The sequence below is a fragment of the Sus scrofa genome, chromosome 3 (assembly GCF_000003025.6).
Source record: "Sus scrofa isolate TJ Tabasco breed Duroc chromosome 3, Sscrofa11.1, whole genome shotgun sequence".
In the NCBI taxonomy this organism is placed as follows: Eukaryota; Metazoa; Chordata; class Mammalia; order Artiodactyla; family Suidae; genus Sus; species Sus scrofa.
Genome location: NC_010445.4, coordinates 7557446 through 7579835, shown reverse-complemented (window position 1 = coordinate 7579835; position 22390 = coordinate 7557446). Strand labels below are relative to the sequence as shown.

The window sequence follows — 22390 nt, the reverse complement described above, 5'->3', positions numbered from 1 at the left end:
CCTGAGTGGGATTGCTGGGTCATGTGGTAGTTCTATGTATAGTTTTCTAAGGTACCTGCATACAGTTTTCCATAGTGGTTGTACCAGTTTACATTCCCACCAACAGTGCAGGAGGGTTCCCTTTTCTTCACACCCTCTCCAGCATTTGTTATTTGTGGACTTGTTAATGATGGCCATTCTCGTGATAGCTTTGATTTGCATTTCTCTAATAATCAGTGATGTTGAGCATTTTTTCATGTGCTTGTTGGCCATCTGTATATCTTCTTTGGAGAAATGTCTGTTCAGGTCTTTAGTCCATTTTTCCATTAGGTTGTTGGCTTTTTTGCTGTTGAGTTGTATAAGTTGTTTGTATATTTTAGAGATTAAGCCCTTGTCATTTACATTGTTTGAAACTATTTTCTCCCTCTCCCATTCTATAGTTTGTCATTTTGGGGTTTTTTTAAATATATAGTTTCCTTTGCTGTGCAAAAGCTCATCAGTTTGATTAGGTCCCATTGGTTTATTTTTGCTTTTATTTCTATTGCTTTGGGAGACTGACCTGAGAAAACATTTGTAAGGTTGATATAAGAGAATGTTTTGCCTATGTTCTCTTCTAAGAGTTTGATGGTATCTTGTCTTACATTTAAGTCTTTGAGCCATTTCGAGTTTATTTTTGTGCATGGTGTGAGGGTGTGTTCCAGTTTCATTGATTTACATGTGGCTGTCCAGTTTTCCCAGCACCACTTGCTGAAGAGACTTTTTTTTTTTTTTTTTTTTTTGTCTTTTTGTCATTTTCTTGGGCCGCTTTCACAGCATATGGAGGTTCCCAGGCTAGGGGTCTAATCGGAGTTGTAACCACCAGCCTATGCCAGAGCCACAGCAACTCGGGATCCGTGCCGCGCCTGCAACCTACACCACAGCTCACGGCAACACCGGATCGTAACCCACTGAGCAAGGCCAGGGATCGAACCTGCAACCCCATGGTTCCTAGTCGGATTCGTTAACCACTGTGTCACGACGGGAACTCCTTTTTTTTTTTTTTTTTTGAAGAGACTGTCTTTTTCCCATTTGATATTCTTGCCTCCTTTGTTGAAGATTAATTGACCATAGGTGTCTGGGGTTGTTTTTGGGTTCTCTATTCTGTTCCATTGGTCTGTACGTTTGTTTTGGTACCAGTAGGACACTGTCTTGATGACTGTGGCTTTGTAATATTGCCTGAAGTCTGGAGAGTTATGCCTCCTGCTTGGTTTTTGTTCCTCAGCATTGCTTTGGCAATTCTACTGCTACTTTGCTGAATTTGTTGATCAGGTCAAGTAGTTTTGGGGTTGAGTCCTTAGGGTTTTCCATATATAGTATCATGTCACCTGCATACAGTGACAGTTTTACCTCTTCTCTACCTTTTATTTCTTTTGTTTGTCAGTGGTGAGAGTGGGCATCCTTGTCTTGTTCCAGATTTTAATGGGAAGGCTTTCAGCTTTTCTCCATTGAGTATTATATTTGCTCTGGGTTTGTCATAAATGCCTTTTGTTATGTTAAGGTATGTTCCCTCCATATCCACTTTGGTAGAGTTTTGATCATGAATGGATGTTGGACTTTGTCAAATGCTTTTTCTGCATCTATTGAGATGATCATGTGGTTTCTGATTTTTATTTTGTTAATGTGGTTTATGACATTGATCGATTTACATCAGTTGAACCATCTTTGAGAACCTGGGATGAATCCCACTTTGTTGTGATGTAAGCTCTTTTTATATGTTGTTGGATTCGGTTGGTTAAAATTTTGTTGAGAATTTTTGCATCTCTATTCCTCAGAGATATTGGCCTATAGTTTTCTTTTTTTTTTTTTGTGGTATCTTTGATTTTGGTATTAGGGTGATAGTGACATCATAGAATGTCTTTGGGAATGTTCCTTTTTCTTCAACCTTTTGGAAAAGTTTAAGGAGGATGGGTGTAATTTCCCCTCTGTATGTTTGGTAGAATTTTCCTGTGAAGTCATCTGGTCCTGGACTTTTATTTGTAGGGAGTGTTTTTTATGACATATTCAATTTCATTTCTAGTGATCAGTCTTTTCAGTTGATCTACTTCTTTTTGATTCAGTTTTGGCAGTCTATAAGTTTCTAGAAAGTTGTCCATTTCTTCCAGGTTGTCATATTTGTTGGCATGCAATTGTTCATAGTATTCTCTTATGGTTGGACCACGTAACTCTAGCCATATAGTGCCAGATGGCACATTCTCAAGCAGCTGATATTTTAATTAGACGATTGGCATGTGAAAATGCATATAAAGATTGTAGGAGGGCAATGGCCCCTGTAAAAAATTCAGGGAAGATCTCTGGCTTTATTAAGGCATGTCAAGTTACAGAGAGTACAGATCATACTCAAGCAATGCTTGCTACAGCATTAAAAGAAATGTAATTTAAATCCTGACTTCCTTGTAACTCACATGTTTTACACAGAAGTACCTTATCCATGGTGAAAACTTTGAAATGGGAAATATGAGGTCTCTGTGGTATAGGCCAGCAGCTGTAGCTCCAATTCAATCCCTAGACTGGGAACCTCCAGATGTTGCAGGTTCCACCCTAAAAAGCAGAAACAAACAAAGAAACAAAAAAAAACAACTAAACAAACAAAATAAAATAGTAAACTAGTCAGAGACTTTTGGTGCTTTAATACTGAATTACTACTAGAAGTAAAGGTTTCCTTTTTTGTTCTCTAGTTGTCTTGAATGTTTTGTGTCTTCAGTTGGAATAAAAGTTTACTATGGCCATGCTTTATACCAGTGGTTCTTAATTTTGGCAATATCATCCCCCAGGGCATCTGGCAATGTCTGGACACTTTTGCTTGTCACAATGGGGATAGTAAGGGAATGCTACTATCACCTAGTGGCTGGAGGCCAGAGATGCTGCTAAACATCCTGCAGCGCATGGGACAGCCTCCTCCCCTCCCTCTGAACCAAAATATCAACAGTGTCAAGGTTGAGAAGCTCTACTTTATACTATTCTGGGACAAGGAGGCTCTAAATTAATAGTCTTGGAATATATTTATATTATTGGTTAATAATATATTAAATGAATCAGTTATATTATATATATATTACATTACATATATATGTATTTTATTATTCATAATTATATATATTATATATATTGGTTAATAATACATTAAATGAATCAATATTATATATGTTACATTACATATATATGTATTTTATTATTCATAATTACATGCATTGTGTGTAAATATAACATACAACAGATTAATTAGTAAATATATACATTATTATAATATACATTAATGATAGATATTAAAGATATACAGTTGAGGATCTCCCTGATGGCTCAGCAGATTAAGGATCCAGCATTGTCACTTCTGTGGCCTGGGTTGCTGCTGTGGTGCAGGTTTGATCCCTGGGCCAGGAATTCACACATGCCACAGGCATGGCCAAAAAAAAAAAAAATACACACACACACACACACACACACACACACACACATACACATACATATACATATATATACACACACACAGTTAAGATCTTGCATTAATGAATGGATTTTTTATAACAATAATTGATTTACAAAGTAAATGTTGACTCTTTTTGGAAAGGGGAAAGGAGCAAATGGTGTATCTATTATTGGCTTTGCTTTTGGGAAATTTGTCATTTGGATCTTCCCTGCCATTCAGCCATTTGAAAAACATTTATGGAGCATTAATAGTTACTCTTTCAAATATAGTAAAGATTCATTGGAATCCATTTGGTAAAATATGTCCTCACCTCTATAGATTAGGTTAGAGGATGATGCCTGACTCAAATTTGGCCAGTGGGACATTCTTCTCTGGCGCTTTAAGATATCTTGTCTCCTTAGAACAAATTCTCCTTTTCTGCTTAAACTAGCTTGAGATAGTTTCTGTTACTTTCAAGCCAAGAGGATTTAACCAACTGAACTACTCTAGGGATGATTTTTAAATTATCTCCAGGGAAATATTGCTCTTTTGAAAAACAGTTTAATGGGTCTGCTGGGTATATGAAAGCAAAATTTCATTCTGGAATGAAGTTTACAATTATTATGAACTGTAATGCACAGTGATATAAAAGAATGACCACGTTGGGGGCAAGCCTGCCTTTTTGCAGGTGGCATGTTGATTTTTTTTCCTTTTTGGAGGAGGGGGATCTTTATTCATTCTTATTAGAGTTGGAGACTGAAAGATACCAGCGTCTGTGGAAGGCAAGACTGGATAAAGGAGGCTTTTATCCTGGCAAACCGAGTTGGTCCACAGAACAGAGTGACTGAGTAGAGGATCCCCAAAGAATATGAATGAACATGACCAAAGAACTCCAACAGCAGATTATGCTATTTCTTTTTTGGCTTGCATTGTTTGGTTTTGCTTTGCTTTTTAAGGTGGCACCCACAGCATGGGTGCCAGGCTAGGGATCAAATCTGAGCTGCAGGTGACAGTCTACACCACAGCCACAGCAACCTGGGATCCCAGTCATATCCCTGACCTACACCACATGGCAACGCCAGATCCTTACCCCACTGAGAGATGCCAGGGATTGAACCCACATCCTCATGGATACTAGTCGGGTTTGTAACCTCCTGAGCCACAACAGGAACTCCCAGTTTTAAGATTTGTCTTGTCTTGTGCCCAGGTGTCACTGAAAAAAATTGTAACATGGAAGCCTTGATTAACTGTGCTTTGTGAAAGTAAGGAAGGAGCTGTGCTCGAGCTTAAGAAGAAGGTGTTGCTGGGAGGGTATACTGGCACAACCACTTTGGAAAGCTCTTTGTATCTTGTATATCTTTCAAGCTGACAACTCCGCCCTAGAAAAATTCTTGCACTTATGAATAAGGAAACTATATAAGAATATTTATAGCAATGTACATAACCATGGGAGGGAGAGGAAAAGTAAACAATTTAAATGTTGGAGATAGGAAAACAGATTTATAAATCATAGGACACTGAAGTTTCCTGGTGGCTCAGCAGGTTAAAGATCTGGTGTTGTCACTGGCGTGGCTCGCGTTGCTGCTGTGGTGTGGGTTCTATTCTCGGCCCCAGAACTTCTGGAGGACGTGGTCAAGGCCCCTGACCCCAAATCATAGTATATTCACATAATGAAATGCTATATGGCAGGGAAAACACAGTGACATACAACAGGCTTGGATTCTAGAAGCATAATCCTGATTGAAAAGAAGTAGCAGGAGTTCCCATTTCGGCTCAGTGGTTAAGAATGCAACTAGTGTCCATGAGGATGTGGGTTTGATCCCTGGCCTTGCTTAGTGTGTTAATGATCCGGTGTTGCCACGTGCTGTGGTATAGGTCTCAGATGCGGCTCAGATCTGGCATTGCTGTGGCTGTGGTATAAGCTGGCAGCTGCAGCTCCAAGTCTATCCCTAGCCTGGGAACTTCCATATGCTGCAGGTGTGGCCATAAAAAGAAAAAATAAAACAAAGGGGAAAGTATTTCAAAAAAAAAAAAAAGGAAAGAAAAGAAGCAGCACTATAATACAGCATGGAAATATTGTTATCATTGAAAGAAAAGTAAAAGTAAATAGCATATTGGTTTTTGGGTTTTTTTGTCTTTTTCTTTTTAGAGCCGCACCCGCAGCATATAGAGGTTCCCAGGCTAGGGGTCAAATCAGAGCTACAGCTGCTGGTCTACACCACAGCCACAGCGATGCCGGATCCAAGCCCAACACTGGGTTATTAACCCACTGAGTAAGGCCAGGGATTGAACCTGTGTAATCATGGATACTAGTCTCCTTCATTAACCACTGAGCCATGACGGGAACTCCATAAATAGCATATTGTTTGGGGATATATATGGCTAACTGCATAAAGAAAAGTTGAAATGGGAGTGCCTGTTGTGGCGCAGTGGTTAAAGAATCTGAGTAGGAACCATGCAGTTGAGGGTTCAATCCCTGGCCTTGCTCAGTGGGTTAAGGATCTGGAATTGCCATGAGCTATGGTGTAGGTCGGCAACTACAGCTCTGATTGGACCCCTAGCCTGGGCACCTCCATATGCCGCGAGTTCAGCCCTAAAAAGACAAAAAAAAAAAAAGAAAGAAAGAAAAGAAAAGAAAAAAAAAGTTGAAATTATTAAGATCAGGTTAGTGATTACCTGGAGAAGAAGCAGGGACAAAATGGGATCTGTGAGGACCACACAAGAAGTGTCAGTAATACTGGTTGTCTCATAAATTGGGTGTACACTCGCAGGTGTTCACTTTACTCTGTTTTTGTTTTTGTTTTTCAGCCACATCTGCAGCATATGTAAGTTCCCTAGCCAAGGATGCAATCTAAGCCACAACTGTGACCTACACCACAGCTGCAGTAACTCTGCATCCTTAACCTACTGCACAACAGGGGGAACTCTCTACTGTGGTGGTTTTTTGTTTTTTGTTTTTGTTTGTTTGTTTTTTGTCTTTTTGCCTTTCCTAGGGTCGCTCCTGCTGCATATGGAGTTTCATGGGCTAGGGGGTCTCATCGGAGCTGTAGCCACCGGCTTACGTCAGAACCACAACAACTCGGGATCCGAGCCGCACCTGTGACCTACACCACAACTCATGGCAATGCCAGATCCTTAACCCACTGAGCAAGGGCAGGGATTGAACTTGCAACCTCATGGTTTCTAGTCGGATTAACATACATTCTTTTGTACATCTAAGACTTTTTTAAAAATAAAAGATTAAAGTAATTGTCAAATTGCTGGAGAGTACAGTTAAACTACTGACTGAGAGTGCAAAGAACTGTGAGGTTTTTCGTTTGTTTGTTTTCCCCTCTGCTTTGGGGGCGGAGGAGAGCGAGTCCCACTTAAACAGCTCTCTTGAACATCTCTGTGAGCAGGGTGCAATTTCCTCTGCTCTTGGGACGTTGATGACTTCTGCCCAGTGTTTCGCAGGAATTCTATAAAGTAGTGAGGGAAGAAATGGTTGGGGACAGCCAAAAGACAGTTACTGATTTTAGTTTATTCAATAATGTTTATTTTTTTCCACCATAGATATTTAGTCACTGATTTTACACCTTTGCAAAAACAGAACAGCGCTTTACATTTAACAAATTGCTGTAGCTGGTTTAATGTCCTTTTGATATAATTCTATACAGTTTCCAAAGGTTGCAACATTTTTCCTTCTTAGAAACTGAGAGGGGAGGACTAAGGGGAGGGGCAGTCCATCTTTCCTTCTGCCTCCTTCTCACCCACCCTTCTTTGGCACCTGCTGTTCCCTATGCCTGTAAGACCCTTTCCTGCTTTTATGGTCTGGCCAACTCCGTGCCTCCTTTAAAAATTTAAGTTCAAGGGCTAATGTCTTTTGGAAACTGTCTCCTCTCACTCTTTGATTTCTCATCCCAGCATCACGATAAGCTCTGAGGTATAGGGGTAAGCCGCTTCGTCAAGCCTGTCTCCGCGAGGATAAGATTAGTTTGGGCGTCTGTGAGGGTAGCCAGCAGGTAACGGGAAGCAGCTTCCTGTGGATCGAGCCGACTCGTTCCAACCCTGGACGGCACCATCTCTTTGCGGGTTTGAGTTAATCACGGGTCCTTGGGTTCTTCAGTTTGACTGACGGATGTTTTGACTCCAAAAGCTTAATACCTAGCCACGGCTTAGCACTTGCCGGTGTCCCCGCCCCTTCTCTGGGACCCTGGAGGCTGGATTGTGCCGCCCTACGAATCCCTCCCCTACTTGTACAGGAGGCGCCCTCAGCGCAACACCTCGCTAGGCAGAGAAAGTCCTCCAGGCAGAAGGAGGGGCCCGATGCAGGGCTTGGAGGAGACCGCATTGGTGGCGCTCTAGCTCGCCGAGCTCACTCAGCGCTCCCCAGTTGCGGTTCCTGATTGGCTGACGGCCGCAGCTCTCACGCGAGTCTTCCTGGACGGAGGCGGTCTTAGAAGAAACAAGACTTCCGGCGCAGGTTGCAATCGTCGCGCTTGTCCGGCCCGATGGCGGCCCCGCTGCTTCACACGCGGTTTCCCGGAGATGCTGCCACCTCGGCCTCCGCAGTCAAGACCTTGGGCGCGTCTAGAACAGGGTGAGAATCCGGGGCGCTTGCTCTTACGCGTCTGGGACCAAAGCCTAGGACCGGGATTAGGGGAGCAATCCGAAGGGTCCGAAAAGGAGTGGGGGGTGGGAACAGAGGGAACAGGGTCAGTTCAGTTTCTCAATAGGGAGCCCATGTCCCTTAGGTGGGTAATAAAGGTGGGAGAGGGGCTGGAAATATGAACTTATTTTCTGTTCCAGAGTTCCTTTTGCTCCTCCCTGGACTCCCTCTTACTGGGCTCGCTCAATAGCGTCCCAGGCCTGGGTACGGCATTCTACCCTTTTACTCGTTCCACCTGCTTCTTGGACTAGATTTTTTTTTTTTTTTTTTTTTTTTTGGTCCGCACTTGCGACTTGTAGAAGTTCCCAGGCCAGGGATCGAACCCGTGCCATACTGTGACCTGAGCCACAGCAGTGACAGCGCCGGATCCTTAACCCGCTGAGCCAAGAGGGAACTTCCTTGGTTAGATTTAGATTTAGTCCCTGGGTTATATGGATTATCAGCTGAATGCCATCACTAATGGCATACTGCCTTTTATTTTTTTTTTAGTTTTTTTGAAATTTTTAATTTAATTTTATTTTTTGTCTTTTTTAGGGCCGCACCCACAGCATATGGAGGTTCCCAGTCTAGAGGTCGAATTAGAGCTGCAGCCTCTGGCCTATGCCACAGCCACAGCCATGTCAGATCTGAGCCGCATCTGCGGTCTAGAACTCTCTGCAATGCTGGATCCTTAACCCACTGAGTTAAGGAGGCCAGGGATCAGCCTGCGTCATCATGCATACTAGTCAGATTCGTTTTGGTTGAGCAGCAATGGGAACCCCTGAAATTTGTTTTGACACACTTTTGTTTAACAGTGTTTATCCTAGTCAACTTTTAAAGTCCCTGATCCTGGTGAAACACTGTGGGGTTTAACTTTGAGAGTCACTAGCAAGATACTATGTTTTTCACTAATCTACTGTGTTTAAAAGAAACAAACTTACATTCGGCATAGCATCATTCATGATATTTCTTAAGTGCCTGCTTTCTGTATTAGACATGGGGGATCGTAGTCAATCAAAAGAGACAGTGTCCCTGCTCTCAGCAGAGCTTACAGTGTGAGGAAGGGAAGACAAAAAATAAATGAACAGGATGATTTCAGATACTGGAAACTTCTGTGAAGAAATAAAACAGGATGATGGTAGGGGAGAAAGAAAGGATGAGTACTTTAGAATTCTGATGGGGAAGCCCTCTCTGACATTTGAGCTTCAACTTGAGTGAAGACAGGGGTCCCACCAGGTTCATATCTGGAAAATGAGTGTCTCTGATAGAAGTAATGATAAGTAAAATGGTAATCTGCTTGGTGAGTTTGAAGAACAGAAAAGACTCTGGCTGCAGTAAGTGTTTGGAGATGAAGTTAGAGAGGTAGGCAGGGGCCAGATTAATGTTGGACCTCAAAGCCCCCAGTAAAGAGTGTAGACTTTTTATTCTGAGTGAAGTAGGAAACCTTTGGAGAATTTAAGCAGGAGAGTTGGATAGCTTGATCTGTCTTTTTGAAAGATCTTTAGATCACTGAATGAGGAATTGTTGGGGGACTCAAGGAGAGGCAGGGAGGCCAGTTAGGGGACTTCAGCAGTAGTCCCCCCGGATGATGATGGTCCAGTAAATGTTGGTTATTATATATTTTATTGTTCCCTGTCAAGCACTTTAATGGCTTGATAATCTTCATTCTATAGGCTTTCAGATATGCTTGCACTAGAGAATGATTTCTTCATTTCTCCCCCAAGAAAAACCGTTCGGTTTGGTGGAACTGTGACAGAAGTGTTGCTGAAATACAAAAAGGTAAGAGGGGATAATGTGAGGTTTGGTGAGTTTTTTCCTCACCTTTATTGAATTAAAATTGACATATTGAGGTTTTATTTTTGCTAGTCAGATTACAGCTATAGCTATAATCTGATAGACAGGACAGATAAGATGAATTTGATATCAATATTGAAATCAGATATTTCACAGCAGCTTGGTGCTGTCAGCTCAGAGAGTAGTAACCCCTTTGCTGTTACAGATCTTTAAATGCTTTCTTTGTATAGTATCTTTTTAAAACTTTGGCAAGAGGTAGAATTAAAAAATCATTAGATCAGGGCATTTTATTTCTTAAGGAGTTACCTAAGCATTGCTTTGGGCCACAAACCAGCTTTGTTGATGAGGGTTTTGGTTTTGGTTTGTTTTTGCATCAGTTTAGAAGTGATTCTACTGTATGTCAGCAATGGAGGGAAAATAATCAGGACTATGTATTTTTATATGCAACTTGCATATATATCTCTATGTAGCATATTCACTTTCATATTTAAATGTCAGTACACAAGTACACCTAAAGATAAATTGCATTTGAGTTGTCATTTTCTTTTTTTCTAGCCCACTAGCTTCACTAACATAAGTTTTAAAATTTTCGTAGTCAGGATTTGTAATTCCAGTTGATGTATGAATGTTACAATGTTCTTTTTATATGTGTGTTTATCTTGTTAGAATCTAGGATCTTTTTTTTCCCCAATACATTTTATTGGAGAATAGTTGACTTAGAAAGTTGTGTTAGTTTCAGGTGTATGGTAAAGTAAATCACTTATACAGATACATATATCACGATGCATTTTTTTGTAATAGTTGAAAGTTCTGCTGTTGGTCTTTAACTGGAAACCCAAGCAAGCAAAAATTCATTTTTCCCCCCCATTTTATTAAGGGCGAAACAAATGACTTTGAATTGTTGAAGAACCAGCTGTTAGATCCAGAGATAAAGGTAATTAAATTTGTGTTTGATCATTAGCAAAGTCGTTGCCACTTTGTAGAGACAGTAATTGGCACTGTGTTCCTCTTTCATCCTCTGGAATTTACTCTCTGATCCTTCTTTGGTTTTTGTTTATTTATTTATTGCTTTTTAGGGCTACAGTTGCGGAATATGGAAGTTCGCAGGCTAGGGGTCGAGTTGGAGTTAGAGCTGCTCGCCTACACCACAGCCACAGCCACTTGGAATCTGAGCCATGTCTGTAGTCTCCACCACAGCTCACAGCATCTCTGGATCTTTAACCCACTGAGTGAGGCAAGGGATTGAACCCGCATCCTCATGGATCCTAGTCACATTTACTACCATTGAACCACATGGGTTTGCTACCGCTGAGCCACAACAGGAAGTCTTCTGTGATCCTTCTTTAATGGTTCTCAACCAGGGGCGGTTTTTGGTTGTCACAGCTGGGGGAAGGGAAGGGTGCTACTGGCATCTAGTGAGTGGATGACAGGAACGCTGCAGAACATCCTACAGACAATACACGTGGTGGCCCTCGATGGCAAAGAATGATCTGTCACCAGATGCCACTAACCCTGACGTTGAGAAACTCTGCTTTAATTTTTCCTTTCTAGAACCTTTCTTCAGTGCCGTATGCAATTCTCATGGTTCCCCAGTAGTAAAACAAAACAGAACAAAATAAAAACCAAAAGGTGACTTGTCTTTCAAGCTACTACTCTTTCAGCATTTTTGGAAATTGGCTCAAGTTATGTACCTGTGGTATAGTAATAACTCAATCAATCTTATTTCCCTTTTCTTCCTTTACTGCCCTGTCTTGGAAAGAGTGGTCTGTTATTGTGAGCAGTGGCAATCAGATGACCTGAGATGAAATCCCAGCTCATTGTTTCCCAGCGTTCCATCTTAGGGCAAGTTGTTTAACATTTCTGCCTCTGTTTTCCTCCTTGTAAAACCAGAGACATAGAGGAATTCTTTAAACATATAGTAAGTTTTAAGAGGATGTAATGAGGTGATAGAGAAGAAGCACTTAGGACAGCCTCTGACCCGAGGGACTTTGTTGATTGTTACTCCTGCTGACAGTGTGCACTTTCTCATTCGTGTTTAAATCCACTGCTGTAATTACTGTGACAGAGATTATCAGTGATTTTTTTTTTTTTTTTTTTTTTGCCTCACCCACGTCATGTGAAATTCCTGGGCCAGGAATGGAACCTGGAACTCGAGCCACTGGAACAGCAATGCTGGATCCATAACCCACTGAGCCACCAGGGAACTCCTCTCTGATTTCTTACATGCTAATTTCAGTGGAGTTTTTTTTGTGTGTGTGTTTTTTTGTGTGTGTGTGTGTGTGTCTTTTTGCTATTTCTTGGGCCGCTCCCGCGGCATATGGAAATTCCCAGGCTAGGGTCTAATCGGAGCTATAGCCACCGGCCTATGCCAGAGCCACAGCAACGCGGGATCCGAGCTGCGTCTGCAACCTACACCACAGCTCACGGCAACGCTGGATCATTAACCCACTGAGCAAGGGCAGGGACCGAACCCGCAACCTCATGGTTCCTAGTCGGATTCGTTAACCACTGCGCCACAACGGGAACTCCTTTTTTTGTTTTTTTTTTTAATGCCCCATACTGATTCCTTTTAGTAGTTTATGCTGTTGGTTGCCAATTTCTTAATACCTTTCCTTTGGTTTCTATGATCTTCCTGTCTTCTACACCACAGCCACGGCGACATAGGATCTGAGCTGCATCTGTGGCCCACGCTGCAGCTTGCAGCAATGCCAGATCCTTAGTGAGGCCGGGGCTCAAACCCTTATCCTCATAGACAGTGTCGGGCTCTTAACCCACTGAGCCACAGTGGGAACTCCCTCTTCCTGTCTTCTTAAGCTTATCTCTAATCATTTTTTGTGACAGGTTCTTATATTTTATGCTTATTGGACTTCCAAACTTGACCCTCACTCTACAGATCCTTCCTGTGTGATCTTCTTATGCCCTTGTGGCTTTGAAATTGACCTGCGTCCTGATAAACTCCCAGATTTGTATCTGTATCTCAGATTGCTCTTGTGGGCTCCAGACTTGTTTATTAACTGCCAGCCCACAAGTGTAACAGGTGCCGCAAACTTAGCATTCTCTCTCTTCCAAACCCACTTCGCTAGCCTTCTTCATGTGTTCAAATGATTTATTGCTTACCTAGTTCTTAAGTTGGGAACCTTGGAATCCTTTTAGACTTTCTCACCCCTTGTATCCATTGATCCCTTTGGGAAAAAAAATCAAGTTTCTTGTTTTGTTGGCCTTCTCTTTTCTGGACTCTTCTAATAACCTCTTTAGTGGTGTCTAGATTCCAGTTCTTCTCTGTCTCACATATACCCTCCCCCAGATTTATCCTCAGCAGTGCAAACTGAGTCATCTAAAGTCATTGCTAAAAACTTCATCCCTACTGAGGAGTTCCCATCATGACTCAGCGGTAATGAACCCAATTAGTATCCATGAGGATGTGGGTTTGATCCCTGGTCTCACTCAGTGGGTCCAGTTTTGCCATGAACTGTGGTATAGGTCGAAGGCATGTCTCACATTCTTTCTTGCTGTGGCTGTGATGTAGGCTTTTGGCTACAGCTCCATTTTGATCCCATCCTGGGAACTTCCATATGCTGTGGGTACGGCCCTGAAAAGACAAAAAAAACAGAAAACTTCATGCTACTGAAGAGGAAATGACCAGCTTTTTAGCCTGGCCTGCAACAATTTTCAGTGTTCAGACTCACTGGTTATTTCATTCCCTGAACTTGCCACTTTTTTTTTGTCTTTATACCTTTGCCTTTTCTTTCTGTCCTCTATCCCTTTTATTTGTTGCCTGTTTGAACATGGGCCCTGGTTACATGGCCTCCCTCCCTAACAAGTTTTGAAACCAATGGCAAATTACTAAACCTTAAAGCCTCAGTGTCCCGCGCTGTAAAACAGGAACCAGTGTTAGTACCTGTCTCATGGAGTGGTTGTAATGATTAAAGGAGTTAATGTATGTTAATGTGTTAGAATAGTGCCTGGCACGTGGTTTTATATTAGTGTTTATTGTTATTACTGTAATTACAAAACTTCTCTTTGAGATCCAGCCAAAGTGTCATGTTCGCTAGTGAACTGTCCCAGGTTCTGTCTTAGTACAGGGTTTGTTCATTCAGTCCCTGCCCCACGCTGCCGGCAGATCTTTCTGATGATCAGTCTGGCTTACAGGGACTTCAGCGAGTTGTCCGGCTCCTCTTTGCTCCTTAGACTTCTCTCTCGGCTGGCTGGCTTGCTTACCGTATACACCAGCCTAACTGAGCTGCTTTTGGTTTTCTGAAGACTTGCTTTTACCTTCGTAAGGGATAGCACCCCAGAGAATGAAGACTCTTTTTAAAGACAGTGCAAGTGTTACTTCCTCTTTTTTTTTTTTGCTTTTTAGGGCCACACCCATGGCATGTGGAAGTTCCCAGGCTAGGGGTCGAATCAGAGGTACAGCTGCCATCCTGTAGCCACAGCCACCAGCCATGCAGGATCCGAGCCATGTCTGCAACCTACACCACAGTTCATGGCAATGCCGGATCCTTAACCCACTGAGTGAGGTCAGGGATCAAACCTCATAGATACTAGTTGGGTTTATTACTGCTGAGCCATGAAGGGAACTCCTGTCATTTCCTCTTTAGAACCTTCTCTGACCTGTGCCTTCTTCCACAGGAACAAGGACCGCATTCTTTGTGTTCTACTGTATTTTATGTCAGCATGTCTCCTCCTTGGGGTTTTAACAGACCAAGAATCATATCAGTTGTGTGTATGTTAGTTCAGAAGAGTGTTGCAAGTAATTTATTTCCAATAATAATTCAGTACTTAAGCACCAAAGTCTCTGACTGGTTTGCTTGAAACAGTGGAGCAGTTCTGGGAGTTCCCTTTGTGGCTCAGTGGTTAACGAAGCTGACTAGGATCCTTGAGGATGCAGGTATGATCCCTGGCCTCGCTCAGTGGGTTAAGGATCCAGCATTGCCATGAGCTGTGGGGTAGGTCACAGATGAGGCTTGGACCCTACGTTGCTATGGCTGTGGCGTAGGCTGGCAGCTGTAGCTCTGATTTGACTCCTGGCCTGGGAACTTCCATATGCCGAGGGTTCGGTCCTAAAAAGGGGGCCAGGAGTTCCATTGTGGCTCAGCGTGTTCCAAACCTGACTAGCATCCATTAGGATGAGGATTTGATCCTTGACCTCATTCACTGGTTAAGGATCTGGCATTGCTGTGAGCTGTGGCGTAGGCTGGCAGCTGAAGCTCCCACTTGACCCCTAGCCTGGGAACTTTCATATGCTGTAGGTGTGGCCCTAAAAAAGCAAAAGCAAAAAAAAAAAGGTGCAGTTTAAATGTTGTCCTTATAATTTACCTAAGCTTGTTTTAGTGGAAAAGAGATCGGATAGAGCTAACTTATTTTTATTTGCACATAACTTAGCTTGTCTTTTCTGCTTCAGGCCTTGTTTTCTTTAATGATTGTGGACATTGTGACATTACTGCAGTGCAAATGAGTCGTGACTCTTTTACTGCCAGGTTAGTTAGGATTTCATCAGCAGGCCATCCATGTCATTGAGGTTTGTCACAGAGTGCATAGGAAGCTCTCACTGGTTGAGTGAAGGTGGGGAGCGCCTTCCCCCGGGGCAGGGCATTGTGGGAGAGTGGCTGGAGCACTAGTCTAGGCAAATGGGTTTGAAGCTAGTTCTTTTTTTTTTTTTTTTGTCCTTTTGCCATTTCTTGGGCTGCTCCCTGGGCATATGGAGGTTCCCAGGCTAGGGGTCTAATTGGAGCTGTAGCTGCCAGCCTATGCCAGAACCACAGCAATGCGGGATCCGAGCCGCGTCTGCAACCTACACCACAGCTCACGGCAATGCCGGATCGTTAACCCACTGAGCAAGGGCAGGGATCAAACCTGCAACCTCATGGTTCTTAGTCGGATTCGTTAACCACTGCGCCACGACGGGAACTCCTTTTTTTTTTTTTAGTCTGAAGCTAGTTCTATACTGGCTTGGTTGGGCAAATTGCTTGTTAATCTTTCTTAGCCTGTTTCCTCATTCCTGTAAAATGGGAATGACAGTAATCCCTGTGCAGCATTGTCGGGATTAGGAAGAGGTCCATATGTGCAGTGTTGATGGCTGGCACTCGGCGTCTTCTCCCTGAATGATGCTCCTTATGAGTAGCCTGTCGCTGTAGGTGCAGCGCTGTTAAGAGCCTATAACTGCAGGATCAAGACTGTTCATGGTCTCTTGTTGAAGGTACAGCACGGTATTGCTTTTGTTTTTTTATGTCTCTTTCTCCTACTTTAACCTGCATTAACCATCTTCTTTCAAAAATTAGGGGTTTTAATTTTTTTCTTGTGAATTATATATGCATGAATACAAAACTATTTTTATTAGATATATATTTTTTTTATTTAGCAGGTTTTCCCCCGCACTTAATGTATTATGGATGGCAGTTTTATTGTCTGAAAAATATGTGAAGGTGTAGTGGAGCTGTCATTTATATAGAACACATCTTAATACATTTAAACTCATTTGCAGGTTGGGTTAAGAAAAAGTTGTATTTATTGATCAACTTAGACTGAGTGTGATCAGCATGTTTGCAAGGCAGCATGAGTATAGAGGAAGTAGAGGTACCTTGTGATCTTAGAATATTTGAATCTGTTATAATTCTTCAATTTAAAAAAAGTCCCAGGTGTCAACATTTGAGGTGTTTCCTAGGGCAAACAGAAGAGACCAAAATGATGTTTTTTGGGGGGCCAAACCCTTGGCATATGGAAGTTCCCAGGCTTAGGGGTTGAATTGGAGCCACAGCTGCTGGCCTACACCACAGCAACTTGGGATCCAAGCCGAGTGTCTGTGCCCTACACCACAGCTTAAGGCACTGATGGAGGCCAGGGATCAAACCCTTGTCCTCATGGATACTAGTGGGATTTCTTTTTGTCTTTTTAGGGCCACACTCTCTTTGGCATATATGGACATTTCCAGGTTAGGGGTCAACTCAGAGCTGTAGCTGCCGGTCTGCTCCACAGCCACAGCCACTCCAGATCTGAGTCTCGTCTGCAACCTATACTGCAGCTCATGGCAACACCAGGTCCTTAACCCACTGAGCGAGGCCAAGGATTGAACCCGCGTCCTCATGGATATTAGCTGGGTTTGTTACCGCTGAACCAGGACAGGAAGTCCACAGTAAGAAATTTTTATCCCAGTTTTCACTTCAGTCCAAATTTGTGACTTTTCCCCCCTAATTTAAATATTATTCCCCAGATAGGTACCATCTTCTGTGTTGTTTTAGAGGATCTGTGATTTTGAAAGTACTTTTTTTTGTTTAACTTAAGGATGACCAGATCATTAACTGGCTGCTAGAGTTCCGTTCCTCCATCATGTACTTGACAAAAGACTTTGAGCAGCTTATTAATATTCTGTTGGTAAGTTCACTGTTAATTTCATTGACTCTTATTTTTGTAACTCAGTACTTTAAAAATAGTATATATTGTATCAGTAAAATGTTTCCGTTCTTTTTTCCTCTCTCCCACCTCTAGAGATTGAAGTGGCTGAACAGAAGTCAGACAGTGGTAGAAGAGTATTTAGCTTTCCTTGGGAATCTTGTATCTGCACAGACTGTCTTCCTGAGACCATGTCTCAGCATGATCGCCTCTCATTTTGTACCTCGTGAGTGGTTGCTCTTGGCTTGCTTTGACATTTCTTTTCTTTCTTTCTTTCTTTTTTTTTTTTTTTTTTTTTTTGTCTTTTGTGTTTTTAGGGCCACACCCATGGCATATGGAGTTTCCCAGGCTAGGGGTCTAATCTGAACTGTAGCTGCCGGCCTACGCCACAGCCACAGCAGTGCCAGATCCGAGACGCCTCTTTGACCTACACCACAGCTCACGGCAATGCTGGATCCTTAACCCACTGATCGAGGTCAGGGATCGAACCCACAACCTCATGGTTCCTAGTTTGATTCATTTCCGCTGCACCATGGCAGGAACTCTGAGTTTTCATTTTTTAAATATCTCTGTTACAGTGCCACTTCCCCATACATTTTGGAGATTGTACCACCACAGAAGACTCCAGGTTACATATCAGCAGCAGTTCTGATACATGTCTGTTCCCTGTAATGACCTCTGTGGAGGCATCTAGATTCATTCGTTGCTGTTATTTTTGTGGGTTGTAATTTGCTATGGTGAGCTTCTGATGCAGTCTTAGAACTCAGGGATTTTTAGTTACTTAAAATCCCTCCCTCCCAACTGTAAATTTTATTCTTGTATTAAGTTTGGATGATGGAAAGATCGCTTTATTATGTGGCTGTTGTTTGTTTAGATCATCATTAGAAGAATAACATATTTTCTTTTTTCAAAAGCCCGAGTGATCGTTAAGGATGGCGACGTAGATGTTTCGGATTCTGACGATGAAGACGATAGTAAGTACAAAGAGGATTAAAGCAAAGGCTTGGCGAATGCATGCTGAGTGATAAAGTATCTTTGCCTCTCTAGGATTTGTTCTGATAGGTAGACTGTAGCAAAAGCAACCTTTGTCTTTTTCTTTTTTGGGGAGTGGTCACACCCATGGCATATGGAGGTTCCCAGGCTAGGGGTCTAATCGGAGCTGTAGCTGCCGGCCTACACCATGGCCACAGCAATGTGGGGTCCAAGCTGCATCTTCGACCTACACCACAGCTCACAGCAGTGTCGGATCCTTAACCCACTGAGTGAGGCCAGGGTCAAACCCCCAACCTCATGGTTCCTAGTCAGATTGTTTCCACTGTGCCATGATGGGAACACCAAGGCAACCTTTGATAGAATCTTTTTTGTTAATATTTAATGTTAATAGGCAGTCGATTGCCCTTAATGGCATTATTTCTAGTCTGCATTGATAGTTGGTCATGGAGAAAAATCTTGAAATTATTATTTTGGTGATGAATGATTCAGTTTTGGTTAGCAGTTGTTTTTAGCATCAAACAGATCAGTTTTCAGTCTTATCTTGATGCTCATACTCTCCTTTTTCACCTTGTAGATCTTCCTGCAAATTTTGACACATGTCACAGAGCCTTACAAATAATAGCAAGATATGTCCCATCGTGAGTATACTTTTGAATCATGGTGTTTAAGTCTCAAGAAAATTATGATCAGTTGGGAGGAAATTACAGGATGTTCATAGCATCCAAACTCCAGCTGTATGCTGCGTGTTTTTTGTATCCTGTTGATACAACATCATGTTCTACAAAAAAATGTCATTTCAGTTCCTATTCATTGTCTTTAATTATTTTTCAACACTTATATGCAAATTCTCCCCTCCAACTTTTTATGGTTGGAATTTTGCTTTTGTCTTCAACTGACAAGATAGCCAAAATTTTTTAGTGAGAAACCCCTCTGTGTTGGGGTCATGCCATAGGAATAAAAATAACAGTTCTAAGAAAAGGCTTTTAGGATGTGTAGGTTTCTTTTGGAGGGGTGACCTGCAAATTCTCCCAGTAGGTATAGCAACCTAACTTTAAAAAAGTCCAAGTTGATAATTTTTTCTCTTTTTAAAATAATATATGTGTGTAGTGGGAAATGTTTTGATTTTAAACTAAAGCTCTTTGCTAAACTTTTGTAGAAAAAAGGAACCCCCTTTAATTTACTATTGCTGTCAAAGTTAACAGAAGCTCATTTGCCCTAAATTTGTTAGAGATTTTTCTCTGAAGCTGTGCATTTATTCCAATTGCTTGAGATAGGAATTAGCATTTTTCTCCTGTATCCATATTTGCTCTTAGAATGGAAATGGTACCTTCTGAGAAAGTCTGGTTAACATGAATTGATTGAATTTTTTTCTTTTCGAAATAGGACGCCATGGTTTCTTATGCCAATACTGGTAGAAAAATTTCCATTCGTTCGAAAATCAGAGAGAACATTGGTAAGAAATCTTTTAATGGGGGAAAACAATGAAAACGATGTTTTGTGTGATTTAGTTTTTGGCGATTTCAGATTTCTCTCTTAATTTTTTTTTTTTTTTTTTTTTTTGGCTTTTTAGGGCCGAACTCGAGGTATATGGACATTCCCAGGCTAGGGGTTGAATTGGAGCAGCAGCTGCTGGCCTGTGCCACAGCCACAGTAACTCCAGATCGGAGCCGTGTCTGCAACCTAACCACAGCTCATGGCAATGCCAGATCTTTAACCCACTGAATGAGGCCATGGATTGAACCTGCGTCCTCATGGATACTAGTTGAGTTCATTACCTCTGAGCCATGATGGGAACGTCCAGGTCTTTTTCTTAAAAGTTGTTTTGTCTGCTGTGTTTTAAACTCAAGACTAAAAATTTGATTGAGATTCCTTTCCTGGCAAGTGACCGAGGGTTCTCTGTGTCTTTTTTCTTTTTTCTTTTTTTTTTTTTTTTTTTTTTGTCTTTTTGCTATTTCTTTGGGCCGCTCCCGCGGCATATGGAGGTTCCCAGGCTAGGGGTCTAATCGGAGCTGTAGCCACTGGCCTACCCCAGAGCCACAGCAACGCAGTATCCGAGCCGCGTCTGCAACCTACACCACAGCTCACGGCAACGCCGGATCGTTAACCCACTGAGCAAGGGCAGGGACCGAACCCGCAACCTCATGGTTCCTAGTTGGATTCGTTAACCACTGCGCCACGACGGGAACTCCATGTGTCTTTTTTCTTATTCCTCTGTGCACATCAAAGGCATAGTCCATTTCACAAATACTTGTATAGGCTAAATGCTTACATAGATAGGAATTACTGTAAGATAATAGTTCATTTATTTATTACCAGTAGTAAACATGCCTCATTTGGACATGAAGGCAGCGCCTTCTGTAAGTGATGTCTTAAGTTTTTTGTGTAATATTTAGATCATCTGTGTAGCTTTTAATAATTACTAGTGGTTCCCTTCTAAGCATAGATTATTTTTTCCTAAAGTATGATCAGTTTTAAACAAGGGGTTAATAATAACTTCTGCTGATATTTGTGATAGTCTTCTTCAGGTGGACTATTATAAATTCTGTATCTCTTTTGAACATAGATGCAAAAATTCTCAACAAAATACTCAAAAAACTGAATCTAGAAACATATAAAAAAAATTAGGCACCATGATCAAATGAAATTTATCCTTAGAATGCAAGGTTGATTTAATATCCCCGAATTAATTAGTATAATATACCTGTATCAGTATAATATACCTGTAGAATAAATGATAAATACCACATGGTCATGTCAATAGATGCAGGAAAAGTGACAAACACCAAAACCCCTTTATGACAAAAACAGAAGGAAACTTTCTTAGCCTGATAAAGGGCAGCTATAAAAAATTCATAGCTAGGAGTTCCCATTGTGGCGCAGCGGAAGCAAATCCGACTAGGAACCATGAGGTTTGATCCCTGGCCTCCCTCAGTGGGTTAAGGATCCAGCCTTACTGTGAGCTGTGGTGTAGGTCACAGACATGGCTCGAATCTGACATGGCTGTGGCTATTGTTTTTTTTTGTTTTTTTTTTTTTTTTGTCTTTTTGCTATTTCTTGGGCCGCTCCCGCAGCATGTGGAGGTTCCCAGGCTAGGGGTCGAATCGGAGCTGTAGCCACCGGCCTACACCAGAGCCACAGCAACTCGGGATCCGAGCCGCGTCTGCAACCTACACCACAGCTCACGGCAACGCCGGATCGTTAACCCACTGAGCAAGGGCAGGGACTGAACCCGCAACCTCATGGTTCCTAGTCGGATTCATTAACCACTGCCCCATGACGGGAACTCCGGCTGTGGCTATTGTGTAGGCTGGCGCTACAGCTCCGATTCAACCCCTGGCCTGGGAACCTCCATGTGTCATGGGTGTGGCCCTAAAAAGAAAAAAAAAATTCACAGCTATTCAGTCTCAGTAGTGAAGACTGAAGGCTCTCCCCTAAGATAAGGAACAAAACAAAGACGTCACTTTTGCCACTTCTGGTCAGTGTTACACTGGAGGTCCTAGCTAGGTCATTTAGGGAAGAAAACGAGAAAGGCACTCTGATTGGAAAGGAAGAAGTACACCTACATTTGTAGATGAGTAGATCTTAACATATAGAAAAATCCGAAGGAATTCTCACAAAGACTAGCAGTAGTTAATGAGTTGATTGTGGTTGTAGGATATATGATCAGTGTATTCACACCAGTTGTATCAGACAGTGGGGAAAAGAGCAAAATAAATAAATAAATAAATAAAAGGATCTGAGTTGGTGTTTCTCCAAAAGAGACATACAAATGGCTAATGAGCGCATGAGAAACTCGACATCATTAGCCATTAGAGAAACACAAGTCAGAACCAAAATGAGATACTGGTGTTTGTTTGTTTGTTTTTGTCTTTTTGCCATTTCTTGGGCTGCACCCGAGGCAGATGGAGGTTCCCAGGCTATGGGTTGAATCGGAGCTGTAGCCACTGGCCTACGCCAGAGCCACAGTAACTCAGGGTCCGAGCTACATCTGCAACCTATACCACAGCTCACGGCAACGCCGGATCCTTAACCCACTGAGCAAGGCCAGGGATCGAACCTGCAAGCTCATGGTTCCTAGTCGGATTCGTTAACCACTGAGCCACGATGGAAACTCCAAGATGGGTACTGTTATTACTCGCTAGGATGGCGGTACTCAAAAGACAGAT

General features: G+C 42.2%; 1 protein-coding gene across 2 annotated transcripts in view; it reads left to right on the top strand.

Moving 5' to 3' along the window:
- RRN3 (RRN3 homolog, RNA polymerase I transcription factor) overlaps positions 7846–22390 on the top strand; it is a 34860-nt gene continuing 20315 nt past the window's right edge. The window contains exons 1-8 of one of the 2 annotated variants that reach the window (XM_021086179.1): positions 7846–8000; positions 9722–9827; positions 10720–10776; positions 17124–17213; positions 17328–17457; positions 18146–18205; positions 18799–18862; positions 19608–19677. In XM_021086179.1, coding sequence (XP_020941838.1) covers positions 7912–8000; positions 9722–9827; positions 10720–10776; positions 17124–17213; positions 17328–17457; positions 18146–18205; positions 18799–18862; positions 19608–19677 — 666 coding nt within the window. In that variant the 5' untranslated portion in view covers positions 7846–7911. The remainder of the gene's footprint in view (positions 8001–9721; positions 9828–10719; positions 10777–17123; positions 17214–17327; positions 17458–18145; positions 18206–18798; positions 18863–19607; positions 19678–22390) is intronic. The other variant, XM_021086180.1, reaches the window with a different exon arrangement.